General features: G+C 48.7%; 2 protein-coding genes across 3 annotated transcripts in view; one reads left to right on the plus strand and one right to left on the minus strand.

Moving 5' to 3' along the window:
* LOC135817517 (lysophosphatidylcholine acyltransferase 2-like) overlaps positions 1 to 10,726 on the minus strand; it is a 21,501-nt gene extending 10,775 nt beyond the window's left edge. Inside the window, exons 1-7 of one of the 2 annotated variants that reach the window (XM_065330722.1) lie at positions 10,406 to 10,725; positions 6,140 to 6,285; positions 4,798 to 5,021; positions 3,612 to 3,734; positions 2,474 to 2,515; positions 1,650 to 1,705; positions 945 to 979 (exon numbers count right to left, since the gene is read on the minus strand). In XM_065330722.1, coding sequence (XP_065186794.1) covers positions 945 to 979; positions 1,650 to 1,705; positions 2,474 to 2,515; positions 3,612 to 3,734; positions 4,798 to 5,021; positions 6,140 to 6,285; positions 10,406 to 10,513 — 734 coding nt within the window. In that variant the 5' untranslated portion in view covers positions 10,514 to 10,725. Of the gene's footprint in view, positions 1 to 944; positions 980 to 1,649; positions 1,750 to 2,473; positions 2,516 to 3,611; positions 3,735 to 4,797; positions 5,022 to 6,139; positions 6,286 to 10,405 lie in introns of both variants that reach the window. The other variant, XM_065330721.1, reaches the window with a different exon arrangement.
* A 1,185-nt stretch (positions 10,727 to 11,911) lies between these two features.
* LOC135816784 (uncharacterized) lies at positions 11,912 to 16,039 on the plus strand. The gene has a single exon (XM_065329884.1). It carries the CDS (start codon positions 11,912 to 11,914, stop codon positions 16,037 to 16,039), a length of 4,128 nt encoding a protein of 1,375 aa, XP_065185956.1.
* The last annotated feature ends 1,650 nt before the right edge of the window (positions 16,040 to 17,689 follow it).

A 17,689-nucleotide genomic window follows, 5' to 3' on the forward strand; every position in this document is an offset into this window, starting at 1 on the left:
ATTCTAGACGTGATGCAGCTAAGCATCAGGTAAATGTCATGATCTCATCAGTCAGTTTTGTGCTAATTGTTGCACATTTTTGACTCAACAGTATTCTGCTTATAACCGTTAGTGTTCGACAAAACGGATAACTTGTAAACTTTTGGTCCTCTTCTTTAAAAATGTATTTGACTGGATTTGTCACCATTTCCTTCTTTAGGTAAACAGTTTCAAACAGTTTCAAACAGTTTCCTCTTGTGTCACGTGTACGCAGTGCTAGATTGCTGAATGTTTTGGAAGCTGTATACATCCACACAAGGAAACCCAACCTTTGCAAGCAGAAACAAATCAAATTCACACTTAGGCTGTTAGGTAGGTCGTCAAAACCTCGTTAGTTACATGTATGTCCAGTGGTTGTCTCTTGTTGTCGCACTACATGTCGCGCTTATTGAGTTTTCTCGCATTTGCACCTTTGTGTCATTATTGCAATTTTCGCTGTTTACTTTAGCTATCTTCTTTCTTTCTTTCTTTCTTTTTGCGCTGTTTTACCACCTTCTTACTGTATTTAATCCACTGTTCCTGTTCCTTTTCCCTTGCCTGTATTTCACCTGATGAGAAGGCTTGAAAGTATACTTGTGAAGACGAAAACTTTCAAGATGTTTGTAATGAGCCTGAAGTGTGTCCTTTTTATGAGTATTATTTCCTTCTTTGCTTGCGCTTTTCGAATTCTTCATTCCGACACCCAGTTTGTTATCAAATATAGACAAAGTTCTCAGTACCCTACAAGCATGTGTTACTGTAGTTGCGTAGAAATGCACTTTGCTGGTATTAGCCAAATACAGTGGTGAATTGTGAAAGTATTGGCATCCCATACTCAAATATGACTGAAGGGGACGGAAGGTGAAGCAATCCCCTGCACACAGTGAAGCGGTTGCAAAATCAAAGGAATTGAGAGAAGCACTCACAGTGTACGGCGATTCGACCAGAACGTCCAGCCAGGCTGAGGATCAGAAGTCATAGAAAACGCAAAAGAACTGGCTTGACATGTGAGCATAGAGCTGATGGTCTATTGTTAGCGTGCGGCATGGTGCTCTCCTTAGCGCACACACAGTCAATGCACTACTGTATGTGCCACGTTTTCCGGAATGTTAGCCGCAACCGGAGTCTAAGCCGCAACCTCCTTTTCGGGTCCAGAATTCGCATTTTTGGTGACATTCGGAATAGCCGCACGTCAGCATTTGGATGTTTTGGCAACCTACCTTAATGGATACAAGTACAATACAAGACAGTACCAATGGTTAAACTTTTTTTTTTAAGAAGCACGACTGAAGTTCTAGCAACGGTTTTGCGTTTTAAAGTGCGGCTAATACCGCTGGAAACGATACAGTCCTTCACGCTTCTGTCCAGCATGCCTGGATACCCAAACGCTGCGTTGCGCCCTCAAACATTGCGCCTTTGAAAATAACATGAAATGACCTGGAGACTTTAATCTGTCACCTAGTTTCTAAATAGTAAAACCCTGTTCACATACTGGAATCAGTCCCATGTGTGTTACATGCGCAAAAGAAGAAGAAAAGAATCGCAACGGCTGCACGCAGCACAGCCATCGATAGAACAGCCAGACTTCAATGAAACACGACGTCCAAATCTTCTACATTGGGGGCACTTACGTCTTCGGGGAATCGAAAGATGATGGGCTGGACTGGCAGTTCAAACTTGAACGCGCCTTCAGAAGTAGATCAGACACAGTATAAAGCCTGAGTGGGAGTTCTAACACAAGGGCAAATCCAAGCTATAGGAATCATCCCAGCCTCAATGCGCTCAGATAGGTAATGTGTACCAGTATTGGCATACCCACCTACATGTACATAATCATTGTATAGTGACAGTGCAGATGAGCCTAGTTGGCTAGTACCTGTACTTTGAAGTAGTTGCCATGGCATCCAGTATCTATAGAGATGTCCAGTTGCGAGAGTACATGAAAGCCAGAGTGTGCAGCTTCTGACTCTTTCTGCATGGGTGGTGTCTCCCACTGCGAAATTCTGGGATTATATAATATTCGGTGCAGATCCGAGGCGGGAAGTGGCGTAGTGCGTACAACTGAGCGGCAGTTGTGCAGAAAGAGACCTGCTTGAATTCTGCTTGTACATGTATGCACTACATCACTTTAAAATGATGTAATCGCGGAATTTTCCCGTGACAGCAACCCATCAGAGCTGCACACTCTGGGTGTCATGTACTCTTGGTCGGACTATGAGGGGTACTGGTATGCATCTCTCCAAAGCCATAGCCGCGTGGACTCGCCTGTATCTGTGCCCGAGACTGAGGACTGGCCAGGGTACTCGACTGACTAACTTCCTACTGCTCCTCCATCCCCTCTTCCCACCCCAGGTCACTCCGATCTAGGTTGGTGTAGTTCATTTCTCAAATCTGAAGGCCCTTTACTTGCCATTCAGTGGGAATGTACAGCTTAAAAAATAGTAGACCATCGTACCTTGTTTGAACTCTGTCAGCACACCAGGGCCATGGACAGCTCCTGCAATAGGACAAACATCAACATTTAGCCTAAAATGGAGTAATGATTACGGCAGAACGTATTTAAAATGTTCATGCATGAACGTATTCTTTTCTAACAGCCAGTGCTTGCTGCTGACTGTCCAACCTTGCCACGATTCCAAAGCGGAACTCCCATAGACCCATACATAATGTAATGTACTTCAAGTACATGTACATGCAATTGTCTCCCAGGCATGTAATAAAAAAGAGAGGTTCCGGAGTACGATTTTCCGTGCCAGAATCCGTAGTAAAGTGAAGTAAATTATCGTGTCCATTCCCGAAGGAAACTCATGACGGCAGCTAACACCCGGTAAACCCTAGCGGCAGATGCAGCGCCTAACGGTGGGGGTGAGTGGATAAGTCTCACAACCACTGGCACAAGTGCCGAGAAACCCCATTAGCCGCATCCATGTAGAGGCAGGGTTTACCGGGTGTTAGCAGTCATCGTGAGTTCCGTTGGGAATGGACACGATAATTTACTTTTTCTTTTTTTTTAATCCGTAGAGGCGCTATGGATTTTTCATACGTCGTTTTCAAATAGTGAACTGTTCCAGAGTACGGAAATTATGTGTTTGCCGTCATTGCCTAGGTTAGGATCGCAAACACGTCATCTTCCCCGCACTATGCCTTTTTAATTCGAAAATTTGTATCAAATCAAAACGATGTTTCTCGTAACAAAATTGTACACGAAAAATCTTTCTGCACTCGATGACGCAGATCTCCATACAAAACATGGTTCGTTGTGAAGAATTCTCCGTGCTAAAAAATCGTATGGAGCACGCCTCGAACGTAGCGCCTGTACGGATTTCGGCACGGAAAACCGTACCCCGGAACCTCTCTAATGTATAGATATGTTAGTTCAAGGTGAGACTACCCCGCTCAAAGCAGGGCGGTTTGAAGAGATTATTAGTATTACAGCACCAAAGTAGCACTACGTTCGTCCCTGCAAAACGTACTGTCGAACACTCAGTGACGGTTAAGAGCAGACAATGAAGTTGTAGTGGTGCAAGACTTAGTGCTGATAAGCTTTCTGATAAGCACACACATTTCCACTTTTCCAGATGCCACTTTCTTACCCTCTGGGAAGAATATGATCGGCGGGGATTTTTCGGTGGACTTGAGTCGCTTTTGAAACTCAACAACGGCGTCATCCTTTTTCTTCTCATCGATCCATATCGTGACGGCAGCCTCCAGCAGGTCTGTCACGTGCACACACACACATACACACACACACACACACACGCACGCGCGCACACACACACACGTGCACACACACGCACGCACACACACACACACACACACACACACACACACACACACACACACACACATTGACCTCGTCAGGTTCGAAAATGCCCACAGCTCAATGATGTTTTATTGGATTGTAGGAGGCTAGACGTGTATCCGCCCAGAACGCAGATCTCCATGGCAAAGAGTCAAGACCCGGCAGGATTGCAGCCACTCTGTCTGGAATTTGAAGAGGGATGGCTGTGATAGTTTGTACAATGGTATGCATGCCGCATATCGAACCGTATTTCCCCGATTATAAGTCGCACTCAATTATAGGTCGCAACCCCATTTTCAGGTCCGGTTCATACCGTAATACGGCGTATGATTGTTTCAATACTGTAATTTCACATATTTTCGGTGTACTTTTATTTTCGGTACTTCCGGTGCGTCTGTTTCATACCTACTGAAGTAAAATTTCAATACACCGAACAAACACTAACACACATAAACCAAAAGGGAACTGCTTCTCTGTACCGAAAATTCTGTTCACCTAAATCTGGCATGTTGCCCTCATACCGAAAATATTGAGCACCGAAAATTTCTGAAATTATAGTATATTGACATTACTAGGAAGTCACATTCGATTGTAATTTGTAAGGCACACCCGCTACTTCGACCTTTAAGTCCACTGTAAAAACGTGCGACTTATATTCGGGGAAATACAGTCGATCTCTCAACACATGAACTGCGCACCATGGGAACGTAGGCTTACTGCCATCTCCTATTCAACTGCAGCAACGGCAACGGACCAGCACAGACAGTATGCTCTCTAGCGCCTTCATGCAGACAGTCAGTGCACCCTGCATAGTGGTGTTGGTAAGTAGAATTATGCATGGAAAGGGGCAGCCAAACCTTGAGCGGGGAGGGGGGGGGGGGAGCAACGCCATGCTGCGTTGCTTAGGTTACGGACCTGACCGGGAATAAAAAATCAGAACAGCTGGCCACATGAAGCAGGGCGGCGCTTAAGCTCACCCTTAACAAGCGGGAAATTGCGATTGGATTTCAGCGATACGTACGCCCCGTGTACGATTGAACCGACGAAGAAGGAATCAAATATGGACGTGTGCGGGCAAACAACGACCACAGGTGCCTCAGATACATCAGCTTGCGTCCCATATTCACGTATCCATGGAAACCCCAGGCACCAGAGTAGTCCCCGTCCAAGGCACCTGCCAAGGATGACCTTCATCATATACCTGCAGCACAACGCATTACATGGTAGATGGTGACTGGCCGTACAGGCGAATTGTACAACACGGGACATACTGTGTGGGGGAACGTCTCAGGAACATGTGCATTACAAAGGAGAAGAATTGTAGATACAAGTAGTGATGTTATTGGTTAACAGCATGTTACCAGGCGGAGGGCCACTGTGTTCGGAAACAGTGCCCCTTACTACAAGCATCCATGGTTGGTAGAGCCCCGGTCAAACCACGATTCAAGGACGCAGCGCAACATTCCACACAACTTTTGTGGCTCAAAGATGCAAAGATCAATTAAAGGGGAAGCGAACAAGAATCATGCAAAACCGAACGCCTCAGTAAAATAGCACTGTACTTCGACTATGACACTGTCTTTAGATGGACGATAAGCAGCAGTAACCAGGAGCAGTTTCACACGACGATCGTAAGGACGGCTCATGCAAGAATGGACTCGGATGGAGAGCCAAGGATAAATTATAGAAAAGAAAAAGGACCAAGGAACTACAAGTTACGCTATAATGTCCACTAACACCACCAGTTAACGTTACTAAACAATCAGCTAATGCGATAACATTGCACCGTATTGCCCAATGGTCTTGCCAGTATCGTCGTTGACATGCATGTACATCCGCCAACGTCCTTCACAGCTGAGACGTTCAGCTTGTGCTTGTCTTGGTTGCGCTCACCTTCCCCTCCTATGTTATCATATAACTTAGAACCTTCCAAGATGGAAGGCTGTTGGAGTGCGCATCCGAGACGTGCTAGACCTGATAGCCAATTAGTTGTAGAACGTCAGTACTGTCGGTCAGTGTCGGGCAATGTTATCGCAGTTCCTTGGTCCTTTTTCTTTTCGATAAATTTATCCTTGGCTCTCCATCCGAATCCATTTCTTGTAGGGCCGCATATAAAGTAAACCATGTGCACTCATACAGTGGCAGGTCACATGCCAGTCATGACGTGTTCAGACTTGTGTGGTGCGAGTACATTACGGCTACAAAGAACTACTTCTCCTGCACAATGGTGTTTGCGGTTATATCAGGAGTCGACGGTATTCAGCCAGCACAACATCCCAGCAGAGTTGTATACACAAACATCCACTCAACTGACTGTACCTTTGCCATGGCTTATGGTAGGAGAACCCCTCTGCACTGACTGGTAGTGTTAAGGACACAAGCTTGGCCAACACAATGCCTGGCAAGATGATGCACAGCGCGAGTATGATACGAATGGGCAACAGTGTCACAGCGCCAATGCACACCTGTGCAGACACACACAGCGACGTCACAGCGAGATTTCCACACTCAGACTCTGGCCATCCGGCCTGGTGAACAACAATCGCCAGCAGATCTGGTACAGAGACCTACTGGTGTCAGCTTGCGGAGACACCACCAGCTTGTGTGTGTGTGGGGGGGGGGGGGGGGTACACAGCTAATGCACAGGTTCTTGATTAATGTGACCTGTCACTAGTACAGACTATACAATGTAGGTGTTCTTAGGTGTTTGTATGTAGCAGAGTCTGCTGTTGCCTGCACCAAAATTGCTTCAGCTACAGTCATACACTAGAATTGGCACACCCTTGATGAAATTGTGACCATTATCCTGTTCACTGGCACTAGACTCGTAATGACTGTCTAGAATGTATTTGATAGCGCTTGTCCCAACCCTAGCTGCTGTTCAACAGCATTCTAATTACAGTCGTCTCCGGCCAAAAAAACCTGGCCAATGCCGATACCATGGATACAGTGGCATGGTGCGCGTTCACCGGCGGTGCTGCGTGGTGGTACAGCGGCGGATCCAGCAATCTCTAAAGGGGGGGGGGGGGGGGTTCCAGTTTAGTCTCGAAACTGAATAGCTGATACATGTATATGCACATGCGTACTGAGTAGTACATTTCCGAAATTTAGGGGGTTCCCCGGAACCCCTGGAACCCCTCCTGGATCCACCCCTGTGGTAAGGTACAGTACTTGGTAGTGTGTGTGCTGCATTTACTGTACCAGCACTGCACTGTACCAGCACTGGACTGTACCAGCACTGCACTGACTGTACTGTAAGTCAACAAATATTCGGCGCATATTTATTTTCGGCTTTTTCGGCCTGGTCATGTTTGGCCGAAAATTTGTTGCAGCCAAAATTTTGTTTTGCAAGGTTCAGTGTGACAGTGTATGCAGGCGGCAGCAGTACAGGCCAAACAATTGATGCGGCCGAAATGGGCTTTAGCCCTGGGAGGCCGGAATTTGAATATTTGAATAGGCCGAAATGGGTTTTAGCCCTGGGAGGCCGGAATTTGAATGGGCCGAAATGGGTTTTAGCCCTGGGAGGCCGGGATGGGCCGAACATTTGTCGACTTACAGTATGCAGACCCAGTGCAGGAACATAGTTATCACAGGTGCAGTATACTACATGTATTGGTAGTGCATACCACCCATGTACGAATGGTACAGCTAGCATAGCCGATTGGCCGGATTTTTTCGGCGACAGTACTAATTCTAATGCATTGTCACGGTCTGTTTTCCGCCAGCCCAGTACCCTAGCTTCAGTCTTCTACGTGTCTCAAGTGAATGGTGGACACAGCGAATTCAATCGGGGCCAAAGATCAGATTCGTTGATCATTCTTGTAGTTTCCGTGATGTGTATGGCTCCATGCACATGCACGATTACACGCTTGCAGTGTATCATGTTGCATCAGCGGAATGTCCTGATATCGGCTCATGTATGTTCCCGTTGTGTTTGGTACTGTTCGCACATGTATGGTTGTCACATGTATGGTTGTCTTTATACAACCCATGACTGTGACTGTACATCATCCGCTTTCACCATAATTATAGCGTGCAGGCCCGGTGCCAGCTACTAAGGGGTGGTACGGCCCCAGGTCGCTACAGGACCAACCATTACCCTATGTCCAACTACTTCAGATTTATAGCGTGCAGGCCCGGTGCCAGCTACTAAGGGGTGGTACGGCCCCAGGTCGCTACAGGACCAACCATTACCCTATGTCCAACTACTTCAGAATTATAGCGTGCAGGCCCGGTGCCAGCTAGCTAGCTCCTAAGCGGGGTGGTACGGCCCCAGGTCGCTACAGGACCAACCATTACCCTATGGCCAACTACTTCAGAATCATCATGATCATAGGATGATGCATCATGTCTGGGTAGTGTATTGTGGGTTTCACATTGCACTCAGACCGAGCAGGCATCCAGCTATAGCATAGTACTTGTCACCATGTACTGAGCAGGAAGAGCTGTTGATGAGGAACAGACTCCAGTGCGGCGTGTATAAGGAACTGGCCTAGTACATGCACATGTAGTACTCCCACATCATGTTGTGAACTGCACACTGGACCGATTCCGTGAGCGCTAACACATTTCAAACTGGCATACCCATGTCCATACCCGTGGCGCCAGCCCTCGCTTGGTATGACTAGCAATTCATTCCACTACATGTACAGGTGGAATCCTGATAATTCGAATATGGCTTAATTCGAACACACCGCTTAAATAGAAGTTTTTCCAGGACCGATTTCTATCAATACGATTCCCACATAAAAATTTCTGATAATTCGAACCTTGAACTGGATATGTCCGGTTAATTAGAAGTCCCACAGATTCCACTTACATAGAAAATGTGTGGGATTTGTGCTGATAATTCGAAGTTAGCAAAGTGTAATTCGAAGTTCACTGTACATTGTACCGGTCAGTTCAGTTTGCATGAGCAGGCTGTGCCGGTCAGCTCAGTATCCGTGAAATATGTGTCTAAGGTCCATAGCGCAACTCTGCGTGACCATTTGAGCATTTTGACATACATATTGTGTTGTGGGTTCATGTTTGGATAATTAGAATGTCCGGATAATTAGAAGTTTTTTTCCTGGCATTTCGAGGTTCGAATTATCAGGATTCCACCTGCACTTTGCATACTAAGTATGTGTGTAAGTATGCACATTTGCTCTTTGTGGTGGACAGATTTACTATAACTGATGGGGCAATTCAGTGTAGCTTTGTCGCTCAGCCATGCCTCATGCCGTTCCCCTCATCTTATCTGCCTTGTGTGCACTTTGACATACAGCACAATGTCATGTAGCAGTTCGTTCATGCGCTAGTTTACTGAGCCTGTCACGGCCAAGCGCCAGAATTTCAAGGTTCTCGACAGTGATGAGAGAAATTTATCGAGATACCCAATGTACAGATGCATGATCGGCCCAATTGCCAAGTACCCTATACTGTTATCATGGTTATACCCTAGAACAAAAGTACCGTGATAACTTCCGGGCCAATCATGAATGCAATATTGATCATGACATAATAGGGCTTGAAAGTGCTACGTCACAGCATAGCAACAATTTCAAAAATTCAAAAACTGGATCCACTTGGATCCAGTTTTTGTATGGATCCAAGCACATTTCAAGCGGTCTTACCCACAGCATGGTGATGTAGCCAGTGAAACTGACTGATTTGGCTACTGGGGGCGGGGTTACAACTGGTGGCGAAATAAAAGTCACACCTGCATGCGACATGAGTGGGTTGCTATGCACCCACATACTTAGGCAATAGAGAGGTTCCGGGGTACGATTTTCCGTGCCAAAATCCGCATGGGCGCTACGGATTTTTTCCAGGCGTGCTCCATACGATTTTTCGGCACGAGAATCCGTGTGGACTGGCTTTCATACGAACCATGCTTCGTATGGAGATTTTGCGTCATCGGGTGCAGAAAGATTTTTCGCGTACAAATTTGGTACGAGAAACATCGATTTTTCGCGGGAAGTTTTGATTTCGGTACAATTTTTCAAAATAAAAAGGCATAGCGCGGGAATGTGACGTGTTTGCGATCGTAACCTAGGCAATGACGGCAAACACATAAGTTCCGTACCCCGGAACATTTCACTGCTCGAAAACGACGTATAAAAAATCCGTAGAGCCTCCACGGATTTTGGCACGAAAAATCGCACTCCGGAACCTCCCTATTAGCAAAGTCACATCTTAGTGGATCCAAAAATAGAAATCTGATGTCAACTTACTACTCCCTGGACCCTGGCCGTTTTGACGTCATCACTTTCAACTTTTTTTTTTAATTCAAGCCCTATTATAACTTCATATAAACGCCCCATGCTGAGAGGATAAATTTCCTTCCTTCCGCAGTAATCTCTCCCCGCCGCGGGGGGGGGGGGGGGGGGGGGGGGCGCCGGCTCTGTCACTCAATACTACTACTAGTACTAGTACTTTAGTTTAGTCAGCATTATGCCATGAGTATGCCAGGACCTTCTAAGGCTTCTGCTTTTTGAATGAAAGGCATCGGCAGCCCAGCGTTGTCAAGTCCGAAATGGACGTCTCAATGAATGAATGACCTACTAGTCTACGTACATTGTTAGCACTTTTGTAGTCGCTCACCTGTAAGTAGCGAGCGCTCGTCCAATGCACGCGAAAGCAGAAAGGGTTCTCGCTGGAGTCTGGAAGTCTTCGAGCGGACCTTCTGTTTGTGGGGCTAGATGGCGGCATGGCCTCAGCTCAGTGAGTCAGTCGCTCACGCCAGGGAGCTCCGGAGTTCAACTGTCTTCTCACTTTTCGCATCAACAAAAACGATTCAGCTCTTCCGCTGACTCGACACACCGTTTTTGTTTCGCTCTGTAAAGAGCACTTAGGGTTCCCTGTAACAAGACGGCAACGTCTGTAGGGCCTTCCCTATCAAAATAATAAAATACTAGTGACTACTACTACTACTAGCACTACACTGACAGCTACCAGTAGTGCCGTAGTGCAGGTGGTAATAGTGGCAAGTCCGTGTGTTCCGACCCTGGTTCCGACATGACACTGCGCATGCGACAGCTAGCTGCACATATCACTGCATATCTACAGTACACTCACTACACTGCAGTCATTTCCGGCCGTGACGAGATGATCAAAACGGACAAAAGCGATAAAAAAATGGCATACTGGGACTTTACTTTTATCTCTACTCACTAGTCCTGGTGAGTCGTGAAAGCCTTTCAGTTTCACGACAGAGCCCTCTACTCACAGTCTTTGCACCAACTGCTTATGCAGACAGCCTCACGTATACCGCCGGTAACCATTCTTCCAGCAAGGAGGAAGAACAAGGAGAAGGAAGTAGCAGTTGCGACTTCATACCGCCGGTCCCTATGACCGCAGACGGCTCATGATGCTGCGGAAAGGTAAGCCGGTACATGTACATGACAGTATACAATGTAGTACAGTACCAAGAGTATAGGGGGGGGGGGGGGGGGGTTCGCCCCGTTATAATCAGGGAGTAGTATTGTACTACTCCCTGGTTATAACTTATAATTATACTCTTGGCAGTACCAAGGGAATAACCAGTGCTGCCAAATAATGTTCGCCCAAAATCTGACACCATTTTCTGCAAATTTTCAGAGAATCCAAAATATCGCCCAAAAATACAAAGAAAATTCGCTTCGTTGCCATGGTAACCAACACGGTGCCCAGAACTTGGCAGAAGTAACAGTTGTCATGAACTACAATGTAACACTTGTTAGATTTGTATGCGCATCAGTGCACTCGCTATACATGATTGTCTGATGTATTGTTGTAGTTCTTTGTGCATGTTCTTTGTCTACTATGATTGATTGCATGGTCAGCTACCCCGGCGTGGGAACGCAGTCATCCGTGATGTTTCATGATTGTACTATGCATGAAGTACTAGTACGCATGCGTGTTACGCTTCTCGTTGTTCTTCCTTCATTGTGTTTTGCCCTTTTAGTTGTGTGTTGGAGTCTCCTGTGAGAGATTAGTTTTGATCAGTGCACTTGTTATTGGTTCAGCTTGGCATGTTTTGGTCCTTTTCCATGATAATACATAATAAACGAATTAGCAGTTGCCTTAGTGTTTTGAAGGTAACATTTTAGTGGTCCTTCGAGCCGGATCATGGATAGGCCGAAGCGTGCCAAACAAGGGAAGCCGGCGGAGAAGTATGGTTTGTGGGTGGAAACAGCCAGTAGTGTTTCGGAGATCACCGCGACCAGTCGCCGGTCCGCTGGGAGTGCTCAGGCACAAGCTGAAGTGGACAAGCTGAAGGCTGAGCTTCAGGCAGCGGAGGATGTGGCTCAGTTGGAGCGAGACGCAGAGGCGAAGGAACTTGCCCGGCAGAGAGAGCTTGTGGATAAGCGTCTGGCTTTGGAGAAGGCTGAAGCCGTGTTGGTGGAGATCACGGCATCGTCTCAGCCCAGGAGCCGTGGCAGTAGTGTAGTGGGTTCCAAAGCGAACAGTGTGACGGGAGCGACCAATGTTGCAGCAGAACACCCAAAGCGAAAGGTGCTGACGGTGGAGGCTCTTGCTGCCTTGGAGAAGCGCAATCCGCCTGTTCGGAAGTTTGCAACCCTAAGCGAGTGCATGGACGAGTTGGACATTGAGCAGCGCAGCTACAGGAGTCTGGGAAGGAAGCCCTTGAATCCAATGCGACCGATCCGACCGCTTCAATCGAGTCCAGTGGAAGTCGTAGCCTTGGACCAGAACTCTGACGACTCTGACGACTATGAGTATGATGAGCAGAGTAGCGCAGGTGAGCTGAGCCATGACGGCAGTTCAGCAGTTTCAGCTGCGGTCCAGCTCGCAGGCACAGGAGTGGGCACAGTTGCCAGCTCACCCATTCATCCTGCCAGTGGAGGTGCGAACAGACTTCCCCCAAGACTGACACCTATCCGCACTGTAGCAAGTGATGTGCATCCAAGCATAGCAAATGCAGCATCCAGTATGAGACCTCAGCCTGTTGTCACAGGTCCTGTGAGCAGTGCTCTATGGAAAGCTCCAGTGGCAGTGCCCACTCAGCCAAAGCAACCAGTCTTAACTGCTGGACCTATCACAGTCCAGTCAAGTCTTGCTGCAGTTCCTGCTGCTGTTCAGCAGCCCAAGCAGCCTACAGCTTCGAAGCCCAGGGTGCCTGCGGCATGTCAGACACTGTTGGCTAGTGCTCCAGCATTCCAGCCAATGGGAACGCGGAGCAAGGTTCGTCTAGCACCACCTCCACCAGAGTATCTTGGTGCACCACCTGCTGAAGGCCAGTCTACACACCCCGGCCCGGAGGTGCAGTCAGCACAGTCGTACGCGATTCCGTATGTGGAGGCACCAGCAATCAGAAGCCCTTGGTCTCGCCACCACCTAAAGCCACTGGAACTGCCAAAGTTCAGTGGGAAGGACAAGGACTTCGGCCGATGGAGGCAGCGTTTCAAACAGCTCGTGGAAGAGGACACGTACATGTCGGACGACCACAAGTTTGCCCGTCTGCGGGAAGCCTTGGCAGGCGGCGAAGCGGAAGATCTCGTTGCCGACATCGTCCACGGCCCAGGCGCTTACAAGTCCGCACTGCAAGAGCTTGACGCATGGTACGGGGGCCCAGTCCGAGATATCGTGCGCTATGAGAGAGAGCTGCTAGCCGTTCCCCGCATTGTCAGTGAGCGGGACCTAGATCAGCTGAAGTCGTTCGCGCTCAGGCTGCGGAACACCCTCATCAACTTGAACACCGCTGGACTTACACCAGGCAGAGAACTCTACCTCAGTGTAACCCAGAAGGTGCCAAAGCCTGTCCTGATCCGCTTTTTGGAGCGACACGATGACTCGCTATGCGACATTCATGGGTTCGCAGACTTCCTGTTAAGGCGTGTCATGTGCCTCAAGCAGGTAGAAGAGCGTGCTGCCAATCCCGAGCCTCCCCAGTGGTGCACCGAGAAGCGCCAACAAGGCCCAGGAAAGCCATTCCACAAGCGTACTGAGCGCACACTTGTTGCCACCGAGTCGTCGACCGTCAGCTGCGTGTCCTGCCGCGGAGGGCATCAGCTGGCATCTTGCCCACAATTCAAGCAGCTCTCCCTGCACGAACGGTGGGAGTTTGTGAAGCCGTTGACCATTTGCATCTGCTGTTTCAAGCCCGGCCACAAAGGCAAAGACTGCCGACAACCGAGGTGCCGGTTCTGTAACAAGCCGCACCATGAGCTTCTCCACTACCAGAAGTCAATCGCCAAGCAACCAGTGCAGTCTGCAAAAAGAGCACCATGTGCCAACACAGCCCAAGGCAGAGTTGAGAAGGCGCAGAGTGCCTGCAGCGTGACCGCCACGAGTTCTTCGTCACGTGACCAGACCACTGCATTCATGACAGTGGCAGCCACCATCAACGGGCCAAACGGGCCATCCCAGGCAACGGTGTTCCTCGACAGCGGATCGTCGTGCAGCTTCATCAGCGCAGACCTCGTTGAACGTCTGGCGCTGCCTGTGAAGTTCGGATCCCTCGAGACTTCTGTCCTCGGCGGCGAGAAGCTGTGCCCTATCAACCAGTACGCAACGGTTGAGCTGAGTCATTCTGATGGATCAGGAACCAGTGAGTTCTCGGCTTGGGTCTTGCCGAAGATCATGAACCCCATCACTACCATCAACTGGACAGAGCAACAAGGATGTTGGCCGCACCTCACTGACGTGCCACTCCCCAAAGTGCCCGAAGCAGCTCCCGTAGGCCTGCTGGTCGGCCTCAATGCGCCCTGGCTCCACACGTCTCTGGAAGAGAGGTTTGCCAACGAGGGAGGTCCCATTGCAAGGAAGACACTCCTTGGCTGGGTGGTGTTTGGTTCTGTGTCTGCCCACACCGCCGGCGAGTTTGACGACCGTTCGCTAGTGGCAACCTCTGATGATCCGCTCACAGAAGTTGTCAGCAAGTTCTGGCAATTGGAGAGTGTCGGCATGGAGACCACCAGCTCCGACTACCTAACCCCTGACGAGCGTGCAGCAGACGACATGACGAAGCGGAGCCTTCACCACAATGGCACCAGATTTGTCGTCGGGATCCCGTGGCGGAGTGGTGCAGATCAGCCAGAGTTACGTCAAGACTCGCGGCAGTGCGCTGAGCAACGGCTCAAGTCCCTACATCGCATCCTTGAGCGGAAACCCGAGGTTCGTCTGCAGTACGCTGAGGTGCTCAAGAAGTACCTGGAGCGTGGGTACATTCGATCAGTCCTGCCCACAGAGGTGGAAGATGCCGGAACCGACCAATGGTTTCTCCCGCATTTCCCCGTCATCCGCAACGACAAGTCAACGACAAAGGTCCGAATCGTATTCGACGGTTCTGCGAAGGTCATGGGTGACAGCATCAACGACCGCATGCACGCTGGACAAAAGCTGCAGAGTGACCTGGTCAAGGTCCTGCTGCGCTTCTGCCATCACCCTATCGCCCTCACTGCCGACATCTCGGAGATGTTTCTCCAAGTTGAGCTCCGTGACAATGACCGGAAGTACCACCGGTTCGTCTGGAGTGAGTCTCCTCACCACCCACTCGTATTCTTCGAGTTCTGCCGCGTTGTCTTCGGCATGAGAGCGTCCCCGTACTTGGTAGGCCGAGCGCTACAAGCAACGGCGGAGACCTTTGCAGATACTGCCGGTCCCGAGGCGATCAACGCCGTTCGAGACAACTTCTACGTTGACGACCTGTTGATGTCGACAGCTACTGAAGCATCAGCTATAGTTGCCCGAGAGGATCTCCAGGAAATCACCACGCGCGGTGGATTCCACCTACGGAAGTGGCTCAGCAATTCACCGGCTGTGCTTAAGTCCATCCCAGAGGCAGACCTCTCGGATGAGGAGCTGCATACGGCGCTGGTACACGCGGAGGGTCTCATCAACAGTCGACCACTAACCGTCATCTCCTCTGATCCGAATGATCTTCGGCCCCTGACGCCGCAGCACTTCCTCGTGGGCCACGCAGACACCACACTGGCCGCAGAGTTGGGTGTCCAGCCAGCAGACACGGTCCATCCTCGTCGCCGCTGGATGTACGTGCAACGCATCGTTGCGGAGGTCTGGGCACGATGGGTGAAGGAGATCGTGCCGAAGCTCAATTTGCAAGTGAAGTGGTTTTTCAGCAGCAGCGGAACGTGGAAGTTGGTGACATCGTCATGGTCATGGACGACAATGTCCCACGAGCACATTGGCCACTCGCTAGAATTACGGCAACCTACCCATGTAAGGATGACGTTGTCCGTGTGGTGGGGGTCAACATCCAGGGCAAGGTCTTAAAACGGCCAGTCCATCGACTAGTTCCACTTGAAGTCGAAGGTGCCACTGGTGAATGAGTAAGACGGAGTGTCACAGATAGAATCACTCATGACAATAGCAGCCAATGTAACAGTAGTGGTGTCGCATAACTTACAATGCTTCTCGATCATCTTTCCTATGTTCTTTTGGTTTGCTATACTGTTGTTTGGGTCTCACTCATATTGCATGATAGCATATTCGTTCGAGAGGGAGGAATGTTAGATTTGTATGCGCATCAGTGCACTCGCTATACATGATTGTCTGATGTATTGTTGTAGTTCTTTGTGCATGTTCTTTGTCTACTATGATTGATTGCATGGTCAGCTACCCCGGCGTGGGAACGCAGTCATCCGTGATGTTTCATGATTGTACTATGCATGAAGTACTAGTACGCATGCGTGTTACGCTTCTCGTTGTTCTTCCTTCATTGTGTTTTGCCCTTTTAGTTGTGTGTTGGAGTCTCCTGTGAGAGATTAGTTTTGATCAGTGCACTTGTTATTGGTTCAGCTTGGCATGTTTTGGTCCTTTTCCATGATAATACATAATAAACGAATTAGCAGTTGCCTTAGTGTTTTGAAGGTAACAACACTTTGTAATGCATGAATGTACTGTATTCGCCTTTTTAGAAGCACATTTACAGTCACGGATTTGTGTGTCACGGAGTCAGTTGCGCTCAAACTGTGAAAATACAGGACTTCTGCATAGGAAAGTACTGATGGTCCCTGCCATTTTTGGCTGCTTTTCGGACGTATCCTTTCTCGGACCGGTTTTCGGACGAGCCTTCAAAAATCGGACAGTTTGGCAGCACTGTAGAACCCTCAGAGGGGATATAATAATACTCTTGGTACTACACGAGAGAAATGAACAAACTTATTCATGAGAGGAGGCGAGGATAATAGCCGCCGGTTTTCTTTTGTTTCCCCGGGCCTTTTTTGAGTTTTTCTGAGCAGCTGGCTTTCACTGCCTTGTTTATTTTGCCCGTAAAAAAAACTGGCACCAACTTGAGCCTTATGGGCTATAAAATAGTCCGTACATGTGTTACGTTGGCACGCTGGTACCTCACACAGCTGCAGCGTGAATCACATCAATAGAGAGGTTAAGATGCACGTTATTTCCGACGTGACGCGAAAGTTCAGCTCGCGTTATTTGCCCGCACGTCGAAAAATCAACGCGAGCGACCTGCTGATCACGTCGAAATTTGGAGTTTTACGCCAAATTTGACGTGAAATTGCGCGTCACGTCGGAAGTAACGTGCATCTTAACCTCTCTATTGTATTGGTAACGCCAAGAGTCCATATGGACTCTTGGTAACGCGTGTTACAGTACACCGCACCGCACCCCGCACTTGCAACTCTGTACCGTGCTTGCAGATCTATGGCATGGATAGTAACTAGTCTCACTGCGTTCAATGTTTCATATTGACCTTAGAAATACAGTACTAGTCTAGACCTTTTGCTGCACTTTCAACCACCTCAGGCTTTACGCCCATTGCTCCTTCTTCTGCATAGAATCAAATGGCATTCCTTGTGCAATGACTGTGGCCCACACATCTTACTGTGACCTTTCTTCTTCTACTCTACGTATCCCCTGGTCATAGCCTAGCATACTTACACTAACAGTTTCTCACCCTAT

This window comes from Sycon ciliatum, chromosome 5 (genome assembly GCF_964019385.1).
Source record: "Sycon ciliatum chromosome 5, ocSycCili1.1, whole genome shotgun sequence".
NCBI lineage: Eukaryota > Metazoa > Porifera > Calcarea > Leucosolenida > Sycettidae > Sycon > Sycon ciliatum.

Excerpts from the sequence above, each read along its gene's own strand:
- LOC135816784 (XM_065329884.1), top strand. The coding sequence starts at position 11,912 with ATGGATAGGCCGAAGCGTGCCAAACAAGGGAAGCCGGCGGAGAAGTAT.